This window comes from Oncorhynchus clarkii, chromosome 31 (genome assembly GCF_045791955.1).
Source record: "Oncorhynchus clarkii lewisi isolate Uvic-CL-2024 chromosome 31, UVic_Ocla_1.0, whole genome shotgun sequence".
NCBI lineage: Eukaryota > Metazoa > Chordata > Actinopteri > Salmoniformes > Salmonidae > Oncorhynchus > Oncorhynchus clarkii.
In genome coordinates this window covers 43000792-43017447 of record NC_092177.1, presented here as the reverse complement: position 1 = coordinate 43017447, position 16656 = coordinate 43000792, and the positions used below count along the sequence as shown (strand labels likewise).

General features: G+C 42.8%; 1 protein-coding gene across 3 annotated transcripts in view; it reads left to right on the top strand.

The window, feature by feature from the left end:
- The window catches only part of LOC139390674 (ecto-NOX disulfide-thiol exchanger 2-like), a 267211-nt gene extending 258196 nt beyond the window's left edge, over window positions 1–9015 (top strand). For 2 of the 3 annotated variants that reach the window (XR_011629531.1, XR_011629530.1), the window contains exon 15: window positions 1284–1369. Coding sequence is in view for 1 of the 3 variants with exons in the window: in XM_071137950.1 (XP_070994051.1) it covers window positions 1284–1369; window positions 8082–8213 (218 nt within the window). In the remaining 2 variants the exon portion in view is untranslated. Of the gene's footprint in view, window positions 1–1283; window positions 1370–8081 lie in introns of those variants that run through there. The other variant, XM_071137950.1, reaches the window with a different exon arrangement.
- Window positions 9016–16656: the final 7641 nt, after the last annotated feature.

Below are 16656 nucleotides of genomic sequence, written 5' to 3'. Positions count from 1 at the left end.
AGCGTTCAAGCAGGCAGAAAATCAGCCAGAATGACGCAGTTTGTGTGCATAACATTGTGTTTAAAAAGAAGAGAAAACAGATGACTAAACTCTGATCAAAACAAAGACATAGGGAAGGAAAGAACAGATGCTAGGCCTTTTTCAAGACTTGAAGTTTGATAATAACAAAGCACTTTCTATTGAACTTCCATGTTTCTCGGAGAGTGGCTGAATATCTAGGCTAGGCTATAATTACACATTCAGTTAGAAAATGAAACTGTAGACATCACCAACTACAGTTAGCATTGTCAATTAACATCAATATGAACTTTCGATAACTAGGCTTTGGAACAGAGCAGCTACTGCTTTCTCCACAAGTCCCTTTACAACTAAACATACAGTTCTGATTAATTTGCTATAAATGGTTTGGACATTTGGAGGCTTTTGGACCCATTCAAAGTATATAGACTGATTTCAAGTTATGCTGGTCTGTATATCTTTGGTCCTAATCCAGCCATTAAAACACACATCTGATCAGAGTTGTTCTCCTCCAGTGTCTCACCTGGTGTGTTTGTTTTCTGAGCTGGTTCCTCAGTGGGCTCATGTTATTGCACAGGGGTTTAGGACTATCAGTAGTGCATCATCATATCAATTAGCTGATTGCAGATGTTATTGTTGGGATGAGCGAAACGCCTTTGTGTGTGTGCGTGAGTGCGGGCGTGAAGCCCCATGCTGCTCTGATCAGAAAAGCTTTAATGTAGAGAGCAGCATCAAAGTCTTCATTAAACACTTCTCTTAATCTGGACGGTTTAAACACAGGTCTTCCACAGAGCTGGGAGTGTTTTGGGGAAGACAGACACACTTGAAGAGTACAGATACATTTTCACTTCAGTCAGACAAGATGAGTTAAGTAGAGTGGTCTCTTGAATGTGAGGTTCTCGCTGGCTTTCATGTTGGACAGATCGGTGAATGAATCAACACTCAAACTTAATGTTGTTAGTTAGCTATAGATTAGCTATACATTAATGGTCTACAGTTTGATACTTTGGATGGCATGTTCTCATTGGCTTTCATGTTGGACAAATGGGTTAATGAACACTCAGACTGAATGGGATCATACCGTAGTATAACTTTAGTGTTTGAGTTAAAGTTCTAAAGTAATAGCCTTTACTACTGTATGATAAGATGGGTGAATCAACCATTATATATACATATATATAATGGTTTTAGAGTTATAAGTATACAGTAATGCTAATGCCAGTTTAATTGATACTGTATTGAGGTATCTCTTTCTCCTTCCTCAGGGATCATCTCTGCATTCCTCCATGTCCATCCGTTTGGAGCCAGCATCGAGTACATCTGCTCCTACCTACAGCAGCTGAACACCAAGGTACTGCTGGCACAAGCTGACACTGACACACACACACACACACACACACACACACACACACACACACACACACACACAAAACCCCTTTCCCCCATCACAACCATAGACTCAGATTCATGTGGATGAATTTCCTGACACATGCAAAAGGTCACGCCTGGGCTGCAACAGGAAATGCCGGTACAATTGTATAAATGTCGACAGACAATGTGTTAGTTCGACGTGGTGGGATCATTTTGTGTTGGTAAAATGTATTATGCGAGAAATGGAGGCATATTCTTGTGTTGGTGAGAAATGGCAGTGGAAACGCCTTTATGCACAAATATTGATATGATAACCATCACATGGAAGTCAACTTGGAGTGATGCGATGATATCTTGTGTGGTCCTCCCACTATGACTCGGGAAAGCATGCAGTTTATTAGGCTACAGATGAAATAAGTTACCCCAACTTTACAGGGTGGTGAATAAGCAAGGGTGTATCAAGGGTCTTATTCTGGTGACATGATCGATGCTTGGCTGCCGTTTGACAAATACAAACCATCAGTAGAGTTGAAAATGCGATGGATACCCATTTAACTTGTGTTTTTTTATTCAGTACATGGGAATTTAACCACAAAAATTGTCTTAATGTGCACTACGTCATCAATCACAGCCATTTATACGCAAAAAGTCTGTTTGATGGAAACACATCTGGTGGGAAAATGCAAAATAAAATATATACAGTGCCTTGCGAAAGTATTCGGCCCCCTTGAACTTTGCGACCTTTTGCCACATTTCAGGCTTCAAACATAAAGATATAAAACTGTATTTTTTTGTGAAGAATCAACAACAAGTGGGACACAATCATGAAGTGGAACGACATTTATTGGATATTTCAAACTTTTTTAACAAATCAAAAACTGAAAAATTGGGCGTGCAAAATTATTCAGCCCCTTTACTTTCAGTGCAGCAAACTCTCTCCAGAAGTTCAGTGAGGATCTCTGAATGATCCAATGTTGACCTAAATGACTAATGATGATAAATACAATCCACCTGTGTGTAATCAAGTGTCCGTATAAATGCACCTGCACTGTGATAGTCTCAGAGGTCCGTTAAAAGCGCAGAGAGCATCATGAAGAACAAGGAACACACCAGGCAGGTCCGAGATACTGTTGTGAAGAAGTTTAAAGCCGGATTTGGATACAAAAAGATTTCCCAAGCTTTAAACATCCCAAGGAGCACTGTGCAAGCGATAATATTGAAATGGAAGGAGTATCAGACCACTGCAAATCTACCAAGACCTGGCCGTCCCTCTAAACTTTCAGCTCATACAAGGAGAAGACTGATCTGAGATGCAGCCAAGAGGCCCATGATCACTCTGGATGAACTGCAGAGATCTACAGCTGAGGTGGGAGACTCTGTCCATAGGACAACAATCAGTCGTATATTGCACAAATCTGGCCTTTATGGAAGAGTGGCAAGAAGAAAGCCATTTCTTAAAGATATCCATAAAAAGTGTCGTTTAAAGTTTGCCACAAGCCACCTGGGAGACACACCAAACATGTGGAAGAAGGTGCTCTGGTCAGATGAAACCAAAATTGAACATTTTGGCAACAATGCAAAACGTTATGTTTGGCGTAAAAGCAACACAGCTCATCACCCTGAACACACCATCCCCACTGTCAAACATGGTGGTGGCAGCATCATGGTTTGGGCCTGCTTTTCTTCAGCAGGGACAGGGAAGATGGTTAAAATTGATGGGAAGATGGATGGAGCCAAATACAGGACCATTCTGGAAGAAAACCTGATGGAGTCTGCAAAAGACCTGAGACTGGGACGGAGATTTGTCTTCCAACAAGACAATGATCCAAAACATAAAGCAAAATCTACAATGGAATGGTTCAAAAATAAACATATCCAGGTGTTAGAATGGCCAAGTCAAAGTCCAGACCTGAATCCAATCGAAAATCTGTGGAAAGAACTGAAAAGTGCTGTTCACAAATGCTCTCCATCCAACCTCACTGAGCTCGGCTGTTTTGCAAGGAGGAATGGGAAAAAATGTCAGTCTCTCGATGTGCAAAACTGATAGAGACATACCCCAAGCGACTTACAGCTGTAATCGCAGCAAAAGGTGGTGCTACAAAGTATTAACTTAAGGGGGCTGAATAATTTTGCACGCCCAATTTTTCAGTTTTTGATTTGTTAAAAAAGTTTGAAATATCCAATAAATGTCGTTCCACTTCATGATTGTGTCCCACTTGTTGTTGATTCTTCACAAAAAAATACAGTTTTATATCTTTATGTTTGAAGCCTGAAATGTGGCAAAAGGTCGCAAAGTTCAAGGGGGCCGAATACTTTCGCAAGGCACTGTATATGCCGATTTTTGAACATTCGTAGAAAAATCTAGCTACTGACTCACACAGCATGTCATGATGAGCAGCAGGAGCCATCCTGGCGCACTATTCCAGCATGCATGTGCAAGCACGCACAGACACGCACACAGTCATCCTGGCACCACACACACACACACACACACACACACACAGACACAGACACAGACACACACACACACACACACACACACACACACACACACACACACACACACACACACACACACACACACACACAGACACAGACACAGACACACACACACACACACACACACACACATAGCAAGCTGAGCAATAGAGCCATCCTGGCACAACACACACACACACAGAGCACAAACTTGGAATAAACACCCCCTACTGGGCTGTCATACAGTATTGTCCTGATGTATTCCAGGGCCACACGGTGCAGTTGGAGCACCCTGGTGCAGTTGGAGCACCCTGGTGCAGTCAGCCTCCCCCAAATGAAATGTGAATCATCCCCTTGTGACAGCAGAGCCCCATCGTGCAGAGCCCCATCGTTTCCTCACACAGCCAGATCCTTCTCATCAAATTTGATCCCCCTGGTGCAGGAAGGTCCCTATCATGATGCTGATCCCCAGGTTAGAGTTGGGGTTGAAGCAAAGGCAAGTCCCACTGCCTCCAATCTCTGTAGCTACCATAGACATGAATATAGGACATTTCCTTGTATCCCCAGTGTTCTTGAGGAAGTGTCTGAGTGTAATTTCCCTGGACACTGAGACCTGTTAGATCTGGATCATTCCTGTCTCTCCCTGACAGAGCTGAGCTGTTTCATTTCTTCTTACGCTTCGCTTAAACACCCATCTCCACATGTCGGGCTCCTCAGGGGCCTTCCTTGGTTCTCACCTCTGCTGTCGTCTACCAGACAGATTATTTTCCTTTTTCTCAACCACATACAGTGCCTTGCGAAAGTATTCTGCCCCCTTGAACTTTGCGACCTTTTGCCACATTTCAGGCTTCAAACTGTCACGACTTCTACCGAAGGTAACTCCTCTCCCTGTTCGGGCGGCGCTCGGCGCTCGGCGTCGCCGGTCTACTAGCCACTACCGATCCCCTTTTCTTTTTCTGGTTGTTTTGTCTGTGTTCCTTTTCACACCTGGTTTTCAATTGCTTTGATTTCTGTGGGTATATAGGGCACCTGTTACCTGCCGTAATTTGTGCAGGATTAGACTTGTGTGTATTGCGTTCGATGGTATTTGATGTTTGTTGTTTTTTCGCTATTACGCACGTGTATGTAAAGTGTCGGAACTGTGTTAGTTCCTCCGTGTGTTTGCACGATTATTCGAGAGCGTAGTTTTGGGATTTTTGTTCTGTGCCGTTTGCATTGCTGGACTATATTATTAAACACGCTTCTCAGACATCCCTGCTCTCCTGCGCCTGACTCCTACACCTCTCACCAAGACGCATGTTATCACACAAACATAAAGATATAAAACTGTATTTTTTTGTGAAGAATCAACAACAAGTGGGACACAATCATGAAGTGGAACAACATTTATTGGATATTTCAAACTTTTTTAACAAATCAAAAACTGAAAAATTGGGCGTGCAAAATTATTCAGCCCCTTTACTTTCAGTGCAGCAAACTCTCTCCAGAAGTTCAGTGAGGATCTCTGAATGATCCAATGTTGACCTAAATGACTAATGATGATAAATACAATCCACCTGTGTGTCTCAGAGGTCCGTTAAAAGCGCAGAGAGCATCATGAAGAACAAGGAACACACCAGGCAGGTCCGAGATACTGTTGTGAAGAAGTTTAAAGCTGGATTTCGATACAAAACAATTTCCCAAGCTTTAAACATCCCAAGGAGCACTGTGCAAGCGATAATATTGAAATGGAAGGAGTATCAGACCACTGCAAATCTACCAAGACCTGGCCGTCCCTCAACTTTCAGCTCATACAAGGAGAAGACTGATCAGAGATGCAGCCAAGAGGCCCATGATCACTCTGGATGAACTGCAGAGATCTACAGCTGAGGTGGGAGACTCTGTCCATAGGACAACAATCAGTCGTATATTGCACAAATCTGGCCTTTATGGAAGAGTGGCAAGAAGAAAGCCATTTCTTAAAGATATCCATAAAAAGTGTTGTTTAAAGTTTGCCACAAGCCACCTGGGAGACACACCAAACATGTGGAAGAAGGTGCTCTGGTCAGATGAAACCAAAATTGAACATTTTGGCAACAATGCAAGAGGTTATGTTTGGCGTAAAAGCAACACAGCTCAACACCCTGAACACACCATCCCCACTGTCAAACATGGTGGTGGCAGCATCATGGTTTGGGCCTGCTTTTCTTCAGCAGGGACAGGGAAGATGGTTAAAATTGATGAGAAGATGGATGGAGCCAAATACAGGACCATTCTGGAAGAGTCTGCAAAAGACCTGAGACTGAGATGGAGATTTGTCTTCCAACAAGACAATGATCCAAAACATAAAGCAAAATCTACAATGGAATGGTTCAAAAATAAACATATCCAGGTGTTAGAATGGCCAAGTCAAAGTCCAGACCTGAATCCAATCGAGAATCTGTGGAAAGAACTGAAAAGTGCTGTTCACAAATGCTCTCCAACCAACCTCACTGAGCTCGAGCTGTTTTGCAAGGAGGAATGGGAAAAAATGTCAGTCTCTCGATGTGCAAAACTGATAGAGACATACCCCAAGCGACTTACAGCTGTAATCGCAGCAAAAGGTGGCGCTACAAAGTATTAACTTAAGGGGGCTGAATAATTTTGCACGCCCAATTTTTCAGTTTTTGATTTGTTAAAAAAGTTTGAAATATCCAATAAATGTCGTTCCACTTCATGATTGTGTCCCACTTGTTGTTGATTCTTCACAAAAAAATACAGTTTTATATCTTTATATTTGAAGCCTGAAATGTGGCAAAAGGTCGCAAAGTTCAAGGGGGCCGAATACTTTCGCAAGGCACTGTACACTGAGTGTTCAAAACATTCCATGACATAGACTGACCAGGTGAAATGTTTGGACCCGTTATTGATTTCACTTGTTAAATCCACTCCAATCAATGTAGACGAAGGGGAGGAGACACGTTAAACAAGGATTTTTAATCCTTGAGACATGGATTGTGTATGTGTGCCATTCAGAGGGTGAATGGGCAAGACAAAAGATTTAAGTGCCTTTGAAAGGGGTATGGTAGTATGTGCCAGGAGCACCGGTTTGAGTGTGTCAAGAACTCGAGCTTAGCAATTTCCTGTGTGTATTCAGAATGGTCCACCACCCAAAGGACATCCAGACAACTTGACACAGCTGTGGATAGCATTGGAGTCAACATGAAGCTTCGACACCTCGTAGAGTCCATGCCCCAACGAAAGGTGTTCCTAATGTTTTGTACACTCAGTGTATGAATAACGTCTCTTTTCAATCTATCGTGCCGACCCAAACCTCTATCCGATAACATGGCTGGTGGAAACCCAGAGGGGCATAGTAGCCATGCCTTGCCTAAATCAGACTGGACAAAATAATGTTTTGTACACGGTGTATATGACCACTATACTCACTGCCACCACCGCAAGGAGGCCTTCAGATATAATATATGGCCACTCTCACTCTACCTCCATGATGAGGCCATCAGATAAAGGACTATGGGACCACCAGCCCACCTGCACCCTGAGGCCTTTAGACATGACTACTCTTACTGCTACCTCCATGAGGAGGCCCTCGTGAATATATTGTATGACCACTCATTAAAACCTCTGAGCCTTCACCACACTGACTCATTCCTTCTCTCTCCTTTTGGCTTTTCCACTCTGTCTGAGGATGTTTTTGTTCCCACGCTACCTCTCTGTAACACCATGCAACAAGCCCACAGGGCTTTGTCAACAGTACTGGCTGAATTCACCAATAACAACATTACTCTCTACTTATCTACTGTGTTCATGATGCACTGCTACATTGTTAATGGTGATACACACATATCTACGCTAATGCTTAATGCATACTGACAGGTTTACCAATCTGGTTCTTACAAATGTGTTTTTTCTCTGCATAAAATTATACAGTGCTTCCTGCTGTCATTGTTTTGTGTAATCTCACATTTTAAAAGTGATGCTATATGCCAATGTGGTGCTATTGCATATGTAGGTGTGGGTTTGTGTGTGTGTGTGTGTGTGTGTGTGTGTGGGTGTGGGTGGGTGCGTTTATTGTTTGTCAATCAGATCCGTTTTTCAGAGATGTGTGGCTCTTTTTTAGTTTGTAGGAGTGTGTGTCAGATCTGTGTGTTAACTTTGTATTGTGTTTGTACATGTGGGTGTGTGGGAGTGTATTTATCAAATTTGTGTATTTACATTGAGTGTGTGTGTTTCAGATAAATACAGGGGAGGTGGATGCTTTACTGGGTCGGCTGCCCTGTACATTCAGACAGGAGTTGACGGGGGTAGGCGCCAGCCTGGAGAAACGCTGGAAGTTCTGTGGCTTCGAAGGCATCATGATCACATAGAGCATTACGGGGACACGGAGGAGGACATCACAGGGACACAGAAGAAACAGCATTGAGCTCAGGCTGAATTATTAGGACACTGTACTGGACCGGTACTGGTCCCTGAGACGTTGCTCACCGGTCCCTGCGATGGTTAACTGGCCTTGGTTTAGTCAGTTCTTAAGAGCTAGTTATAATGTAAACAGTTTGCTGGTCCTAGGTATAAATAAGGTTGAGAAACACTGGCATAGAGCTCTGGCTGTATTATTAGGACACAGAAGTAAAAACATAGAGCTCAGGCTGCAGAGCAGGCTGTGACACTGAGGAAACAGCCTCTCTGTATGAGTGACAGAGAGGGTGACTCGTCTCCAGGGTGATGGAGATCTCTATAACACCACCAAATCCACAATGCTCTTCTTTTTATTCCCAATTTTGCAAAGCCTCATGGGATAGAACACCACATTGGGAGTCCCAAAGGAGTATCAGTCCGACGGCGCCAGGGCATTGGCTGTTTGTCCTTCACATGGGCGGACCAGACCATTCCCAGAGCCTCTAATTGGTTAACTCTGCTGTCACTCAGCTAGGAATGCTACCCAAGGAGGTTATCAGGATCTGCTGAACATTTTCCACCTCCCACCCCTCTGGCCTCTCTCACTCTCTCTTTTTTTGTTCCTTGTTTTTATAATTCTATGAATAAAAATCAATATGTTTCTTAATTTTCTGTAAAGGCTGTTAACAGTTGCATATATTGATTTGTTTTACTACTCTGTAAATGCTTGGATGATATTTTTAAATAAAAAATAAAAGCAATCTGAAGAATTGAGAATAGAGTTTTATTGAATAGAGTTTTTCTCACTGGCGCTTAGGCTATATGCTTGTATATGCAATGTGTGTAGATGTGGTATGTAGCGTGAGTGTGAGTAAACTGCTAATCCAAGTCCCCAGCCACATGAGGAACCTTCAGCGTGCCAGCCTCCGGACATGAAGTCTCAGAGGTACACACTCTCTCTCTCGCTCGCTCTCTCCTTTTCTCACATACATACACACACACTCTCTCTATCACGCGCACACGCACACAGAGCAAAACGCAACTGCGACACTCCATTATGCCTGTGGCCAGCCATAACTGGAGAGATGCCTGAGACCGTAAGTGACTTGAGGCCACCTTTTGTGATGCTGGTTTTCTTCCCTCTTAGCTCTGGCCAAGGCAAATCATCACACTTACAGAGATACACACTCTTGGGATCATCTTAATGAAGTATACAGACTTAATGAAGGCTGTATCACAACCAGCCGTGATTGGGAGTGCCATAGGGCAGCGCATAATTGGCTCAGCTTCGTCCGGGCTTGGCCGGTGTAGGCCGTCATTGTAAATAAGAATTTGTTCTGAACTGGCTTGCTTAGTTAAATAAAGGTTTAATAAAACAGTTTATTTTTATTTTTACTAATTATCTAATTATAGGAAGGTGTATGTGTGTCTGCATGTGTGAGAATATGTGCTTGTCTGGGTGAGCATACAGTGCCTTGCGAAAGTATTCGGCCCCCTTGAACTTTGCGACCTTTTGCCACATTTCAGGCTTCAAACATAAAGATATAAAACTGTATTTTTTGTGAAGAATCAACAACAAGTGGGACACAATCATGAAGTGGAACGACATTTATTGGATATTTCAAACTTTTTTAACAAATCAAAAACTGAAAAATTGGGCGTGCAAAATTATTCAGCCCCCTTAAGTTAATACTTTGTAGCGCCACCTTTTGCTGCGATTACAGCTGTAAGTCGCTTGGGGTATGTCTCTATCAGTTTTGCACATCGAGAGACTGAAATGTTTTCCCGTTCCTCCTTGCAAAACAGCTCGAGCTCAGTGAGGTTGGATGGAGAGCATTTGTGAACAGCAGTTTTCAGTTCTTTCCACAGATTCTCGATTGGATTCAGGTCTGGACTTTGACTTGGCCATTCTAACACCTGGATATGTTTATTTTTGAACCATTCCATTGTAGATTTTGCTTTATGTTTTGGATCATTGTTTTGTTGGAAGACAAATCTCCGTCCCAGTCTCAGGTCTTTTGCAGACTCCATCAGGTTTTCTTCCAGAATGGTCCTGTATTTGGCTCCATCCATCTTCCCATCAATTTTAACCATCTTCCCTGTCCCTGCTGAAGAAAAGCAGGCCCAAACCATGATGCTGCCACCACCATGTTTGACAGTGGGGATGGTGTGTTCAGCTGTGTTGCTTTTACGCCAAACATAACGTTTTGCATTGTTGCCAAAAAGTTCAATTTTGGTTTCATCTGACCAGAGCACTTTCTTCCACATGTTTGGTGTGTCTCCCAGGTGGCTTGTTGCAAACTTTAAACAACACTTTTTATGGATATCTTTAAGAAATGGCTTTCTTCTTGCCACTCTTCCATAAAGGCCAGATTTGTGCAATATACGACTGATTGTTGTCATATGGACAGAGTTCCCCCACCTCAGCTGTAGAACTCTGCAGTTCATCCAGAGTGATCATGGGCCTCTTGGCTGCATCTCTGATCTGGTCTTCTCCTTGTATGAGCTGAAAGTTTAGAGGAACGGCCAGGTCTTGGTAGATTTGCAGTGGTCTGATACTCCTTCCATTTCAATATTATCGCTTGCACAGTGTTCCTTGGGATGTTTAAAGCTTGGGAAATCTTTTTGTATCCAAATCCGGCTTTAAACTTCTTCACAACAGTATCTCGGACCTGCCTGGTGTGTTCCTTGTTCTTCATGATGCTCTCTGCGCTTTTGACGGACCTCTGAGACTATCACAGTGCAGGTGCATTTATACGGAGACTTGATTACACACAGGTGGATTGTATTTATCATCATTAGTCATTTAGGTCAACATTGGATCATTCAGAGATCCTCACTGAACTTCTGGAGAGAGTTTGCTGCACTGAAAGTAAAGGGGCTGAATAATTTTGCACGCCCAATTTTTCAGTTTTTGGTTTGTTAAAAAAGTTTGAAATATCCAATAAATGTCGTTCCACTTCATGATTGTGTCCCACTTGTTGTTGATTCTTCACAAAAAAATACAGTTTTATATCTTTATGTTTGAAGCCTGAAATGTGGCAAAAGGTCTCAAAGTTCAAGGGGGCCGAATACTTTCGCAAGGCACTGTACATACATGTGTGTGTCTATAGAAGCCAGTTTTATAACAAAATAGAGGTTGCCCCTCCAGGTTGAATCCTGGCAGCGAGAACCTGGAAGTTCTTCCCAAAAGCCAGCGAGAGCGTTCCAAATCCAATTTGTCTGCACGCTCTCTTCCCCTGTTTTACTTGGGGAAACCAAATGTTTACGACACACGATTTGCGCTCATCAGCCTCCGCCTTCTCCTAAGGCCTTGTGAATAAAACATCAAGTCCACGAGCTTGTCAGAACACCATCCATCCTACCTGAATTAATAATAGGTATTGAGTTGGTTTTCCCCCTGCAAGACTCCCTTCTATACATATTCAATTGTCTTGGCATGTACAGTGCCTTGCGAAAGTATTCGGCCCCCTTGAACTTTGCGACCTTTTGACACATTTCAGGCTTCAAACATAAAGATATAAAACTGTATTTTTTTGTGAAGAATCAACAACAATAATTTTGCACGCCCAATTTTTCAGTTTTTGATTTGTTAAAAAAGTTTGAAATATCCAATAAATGTCGTTCCACTTCATGATTGTGTCCCACTTGTTGTTGAACCCAATCAAGCCGCACTGCTTCTTGACACAATGCCCATCCAACCCGGAAGCCAGCCGCACCAATGTGCAGGAGGAAACACCGGAGGAAGCCCACCACCGGAGTTGCTAGTGCCCGATGAGACAAAGATATCCCTGCCGGCCAAACCTTCCCTAACCCGGACGACCCTGGGCCAATTGTGCGCCACCCCATGGGCCTCCGGGTCGCAGCCGGCTGCGACAGATTCTGGGCTCAAACCCAGAGTTGTCCGGGTTAGGGAGGGTTTGGCCGGCAGGGATATCTTTGTCTCAGTTTGTCTCAGTGGTTGAATCTGGTTATGTTCATACAAATATTTACACACAGTGAGAGGACGTTTATTTTTTTGCTGAGTTTATGTAGCTTAAGAAACAAGGTTCATGAAATCAATAATTTGCTAGTAACAGATTACATTCATATTCTGACAATCTCTGAAACAAACTTAGATAATACCTTTGATGATACAGTGGTAGCAATATATGGTTATGAGATATACAGAAAAGACAAATGCCAGAGGTGGAGAGGTGGCCGTTTATATTCAGAACCACATTCCTGTAAAGTTTAGAGAGGATCTCATGTTAAATACTGCTGAAGTAATATGGCTACAGGTTCATCTGCCTCACCTAAAGCCCTTTCTGGTGGGAAGCTGCTATAAACCACCAAGTGCTAACAGTCAGTATCTGGATAACGTGTGAAATGGTTGATAATGTATGTGATATCAACAGAAAAGTATATTTTCTGGATGATTTAAATATTGACTGGCTTTCATCAGGCTGCTCACTAAAGAGAAAGCTTCAAACTATAACTAGTGCCTGCAACCTGGTTCAGGTTATCAGTCAACCTACTCATGGTAGTTACAAACAGCACAGGAATGAAATCATCATGTATTGATCACATCTGTTACTTAAATTATTTTTTCATTTGTAAGATTAGCAAATTTAGGCATGACATGCCAGCAACAAACGCTGACACTACACACCCAAGTATATCTGACCAAATTGTGAAAGATAAGCATTGTAATTTTGAATTCCGTAAAGAGTGTGGAAGAGGTGAAACAATTATTGTTGTCTCTCAACAATGACAAGCCACCAGGGCCTGACAACTTGGATGGAAAATTACTGAGGAGAACAGTGGACAATATTGCCATATCTTCCATTTGCTTTTTGAGAAAAGCTGATGACTCAACACTATACACGTAGTTTCAGAATGGGTGACAAGGAAAAAGTTTGTCCTAAATATTTCAAAAACTAAAAGCATTGTATTTGGGACTAAACCCTAAACCTCAACTAAATCTTGTATGGAATCATGTGGAAATTGAGAAAGTTGAGGTGTCTAAACTGCTTGGAGTAACCACTGTCATGGTCAAAACATTGATACAACAGTAGCTAAGATGAGAAGTCTGTCCATAATAAAGCTTTAGGCACTGCATCTCAGTGCTGAAGGCGTCACTACAGACCCTGGTTCGATTCCAGGCTGCATCACAACTGGCCGCGATTGGGAGTCGCACAATTGTCCTTGCGTCATCCGGTTTAGGGTTTGGCCAGGGTAGGCCATCATCAGGGTAGGCCATCAAATAAATTGTTCTTAACTGACTTGCCTGGTTAAATAAAGGTTAAATGAAAATAAATAGTTTTGTTGCACCTGGACTACTGTTCAGTCGTTTGGTCAGGTGCCATAAGGCGGGACTAAGGAAAGTTGCAATTGGCTCAGAACAGGGCAGCACAGCTTGCCCTTAGATGTACACAGAAAGCTAACATTAATTGCATGACAATCTCTCCTGGCTCAAAGTGGAGGAGAGATGGACTTCATCACTGCATGTATTTGTGAGAATGCACCGAGCTTTCTGTTTGAACTACTGGCACACAGCTCAGTCCCCAAATCCAGAACAGACTATGGGAGGAGCACAGTACTACATATAGCCATGGAACTCCATTCCACATCAAGTAAATCATGCAAGCAGTAAAATTATATTTAACAAAACAGATAAAAACATCTTATGGAACATCAGGGACTGTGAAGCAACACAAACATAGGCACAGACACATGCATACAAACACACAACATACTCACTGCACAAACGTACACATTGATTTTATGTTGTAGAGTAGGGGCCTGAGGGCACACCTTAATGTGTTTTGAAATCTGTTGTGAATGTATTGTAATGCTGGATGCCAGGAACGGAGTAGCTGCAGCAGCTAATGGGATCCATAATAAATATAAATAAAAATACCATACAAAACATACAGGGAGCATAGATTGTTTTGGAAACAAAAGCATTAATTTCATTTCTATTTTGCAGGAGCTGAAGTTGCAGGCTCTCGGTGCCCTTTAGACAGAGAGATGCAGACAGACAGACACTGATCTGTGCCTCACTCCACTGGGCTTTCTGCTTCCCCTTCAAGCACTATAAAGTATACATTACATGACCGACAGTATGTGGACAGCTGCTCGTCGAACATCTCATTCCAAAATCTTGGACATTAATATGGAGTTGGTCCCCCTTTGGTGCCATAACAGGCTCCACTCTTCTGGGAAGGCTTTCCACTAGATGTTTGAACATTGCTTCGGTGACTTGCTTCCGTTTAGCCACAAAATCATTAGTGAGGTCGGGCACTGATGTTGGGCGATTAGTCTGCGTTTCGATTCATCCCAAAGGTGTTCGATAAGGTTGAGGTCAGGGTTCAGTGCAGGCCAGTTGTCACGGCTCCTCCTCTGCATTGCAGGGGCAGTTCCTCCTGCAGGCAGAGGAGGGTCGTTAGTGATTGGAGTCACCTGGGATCAGAGTATTTAAACTGTCACTAATTACCCCTTTCTCTCTCTCCGCTCCTCCAGGTATGAACCTGTTTTGTTTGTTCTTTTGTAGTTTTGCATAGTTTTCACTCAGTCATTCACACACACAGATTCATGCATTCATGCACTTTGCATACACCTTACATTATGATACTTCCACACCTCATTCCTTTTTCTTAGTTTAAAGTTAATAGTTTTGTTTTACAATAAAGAACATTTTTTAATTGGCCTATACCTGTTGTTCGCGTCCCCTCATTTTTGCAACAGGCTATGAGCCTAAGTATTCCACACCGATCTCAACAAACCATTTGTGTATGGACTTCGCTTTGTATGCGGGGTCATTGTCATGCTGAAACAGGAAAGGGCCTTCCCTAAACTGTTTCCACAAAATTGGAAGCACAGAATTATGTAGAATGTCATTGTATGCTGTAGCATTAAGATTTCCCTTCACTGTAACTAAGGGGCCTTGCCCGAACCATGAAAAACAGCCCCAGACCATTATTCCTTTTCCACCGTTATTGCTTCTAGATGTTTCCACTTCACAATAACAGCACTTACAGTTGATCGGGGCAGCTCTAGCATGGCAGAAATTTGACGAACTGACTTGTTGGAAAGGTGGCATCCTATACACCTGTCAGCAACAGGTGTGGCTAAAATAGCCAATTACACTGATTTGAAGTGGTGTCCACATACTTTTGTATAAATAGTGTATCTTGTCATATGACGGTGCAGTTGACAGATGCTTCAGTACTCGCCCACAACAGGGTTTCCCAACCTCGGTCCTGGGGTCTCCCCTGGGTTCAGGTTTAGTTTTTGACCTAGCACTGCATAGCTGATTCAAATATCCAACTGCTTATCAAGCTTTCATTATATGAATCATTTGTCTAGGGCAAAAAACTAAATGTGCACCCAGAGTGGGCCCCAGGACCGAGTTTAGGAAACCCTGTCCTACAACAACAGGCTCCGATGATAATACTGACCGTTTCTATCCACACTGGAGTTGCAGTGTTCTGTCAAGCCCAATCTCCCTGTAGACTTGATGCCTCTGTTAGACAGGAGCCATGAATAATTAATATTTTCAGACTTGAGTGACATTTTCGGGGAACCCCATGCAAAGGAGGTCAACACAGCCTAATTAAGGGATCTCGGCCTAAATCCGCTAGTGGTCACCGGTGATGTGTTTTCCATTTGGGGTTGTCTTATCACCGTACCGGAGAGAGTTTATCATTAATTAAATCCAAGGGGGATTCAAGATTCATCCAAAAGCTATTCAAGGGTGCCAGCGAGCCTGGTCAGCCACTAGTGGACTTCATGGATCTCTATTATCGTCTGGACTTGAGGTGCACAGCAGGCAATTACACTCCTGTCCCCCGGCGACTGGTGCTTGCATAAAACATACTTCCTGATGTTGCACCACACATTCAGCCAGGGGTTAACAACAGACTGCTGCAACCTGATTGGCTGAACATCAGGAAGTAGCATTCCTAGACATTGGAAAATGGTGTTTAATAAAGAAAGTATGCATATTTGCCCAGTTTTATCCCGTCTTCTTCCATTAAATGTAGTTAAGGAGGAAATTGAAGCCTTTGCTGTCTGAATGTTTTATGTACGAACCGGTCGCCAGGGGACACGAGGGTATTACAGGCTACAAAAGCTGATGCGCACATTTCCCCTCTTTGGATGATGAATCTACAGAAGGTGATGTTCGGAAGATGTCCTAGAGCAGCTTCCCTCATTCTGCTCGAGTTGTTTTGAATAACAAATACAGGAGCCTTTATCTCAGAGGCTGTGGTGTCAAACAATGAATACCCCAGAGTGTCATAAAATAGTTTAAATCCTTTTAAGACATTCAAGTTGTGTGTGAAAGGAGTTATTGGATGTGAGACGATAAGGTTATTTTGGGAGATATGACATGCTTGAGATAATTCTAATTACTCCAGTCGCTATGTCACT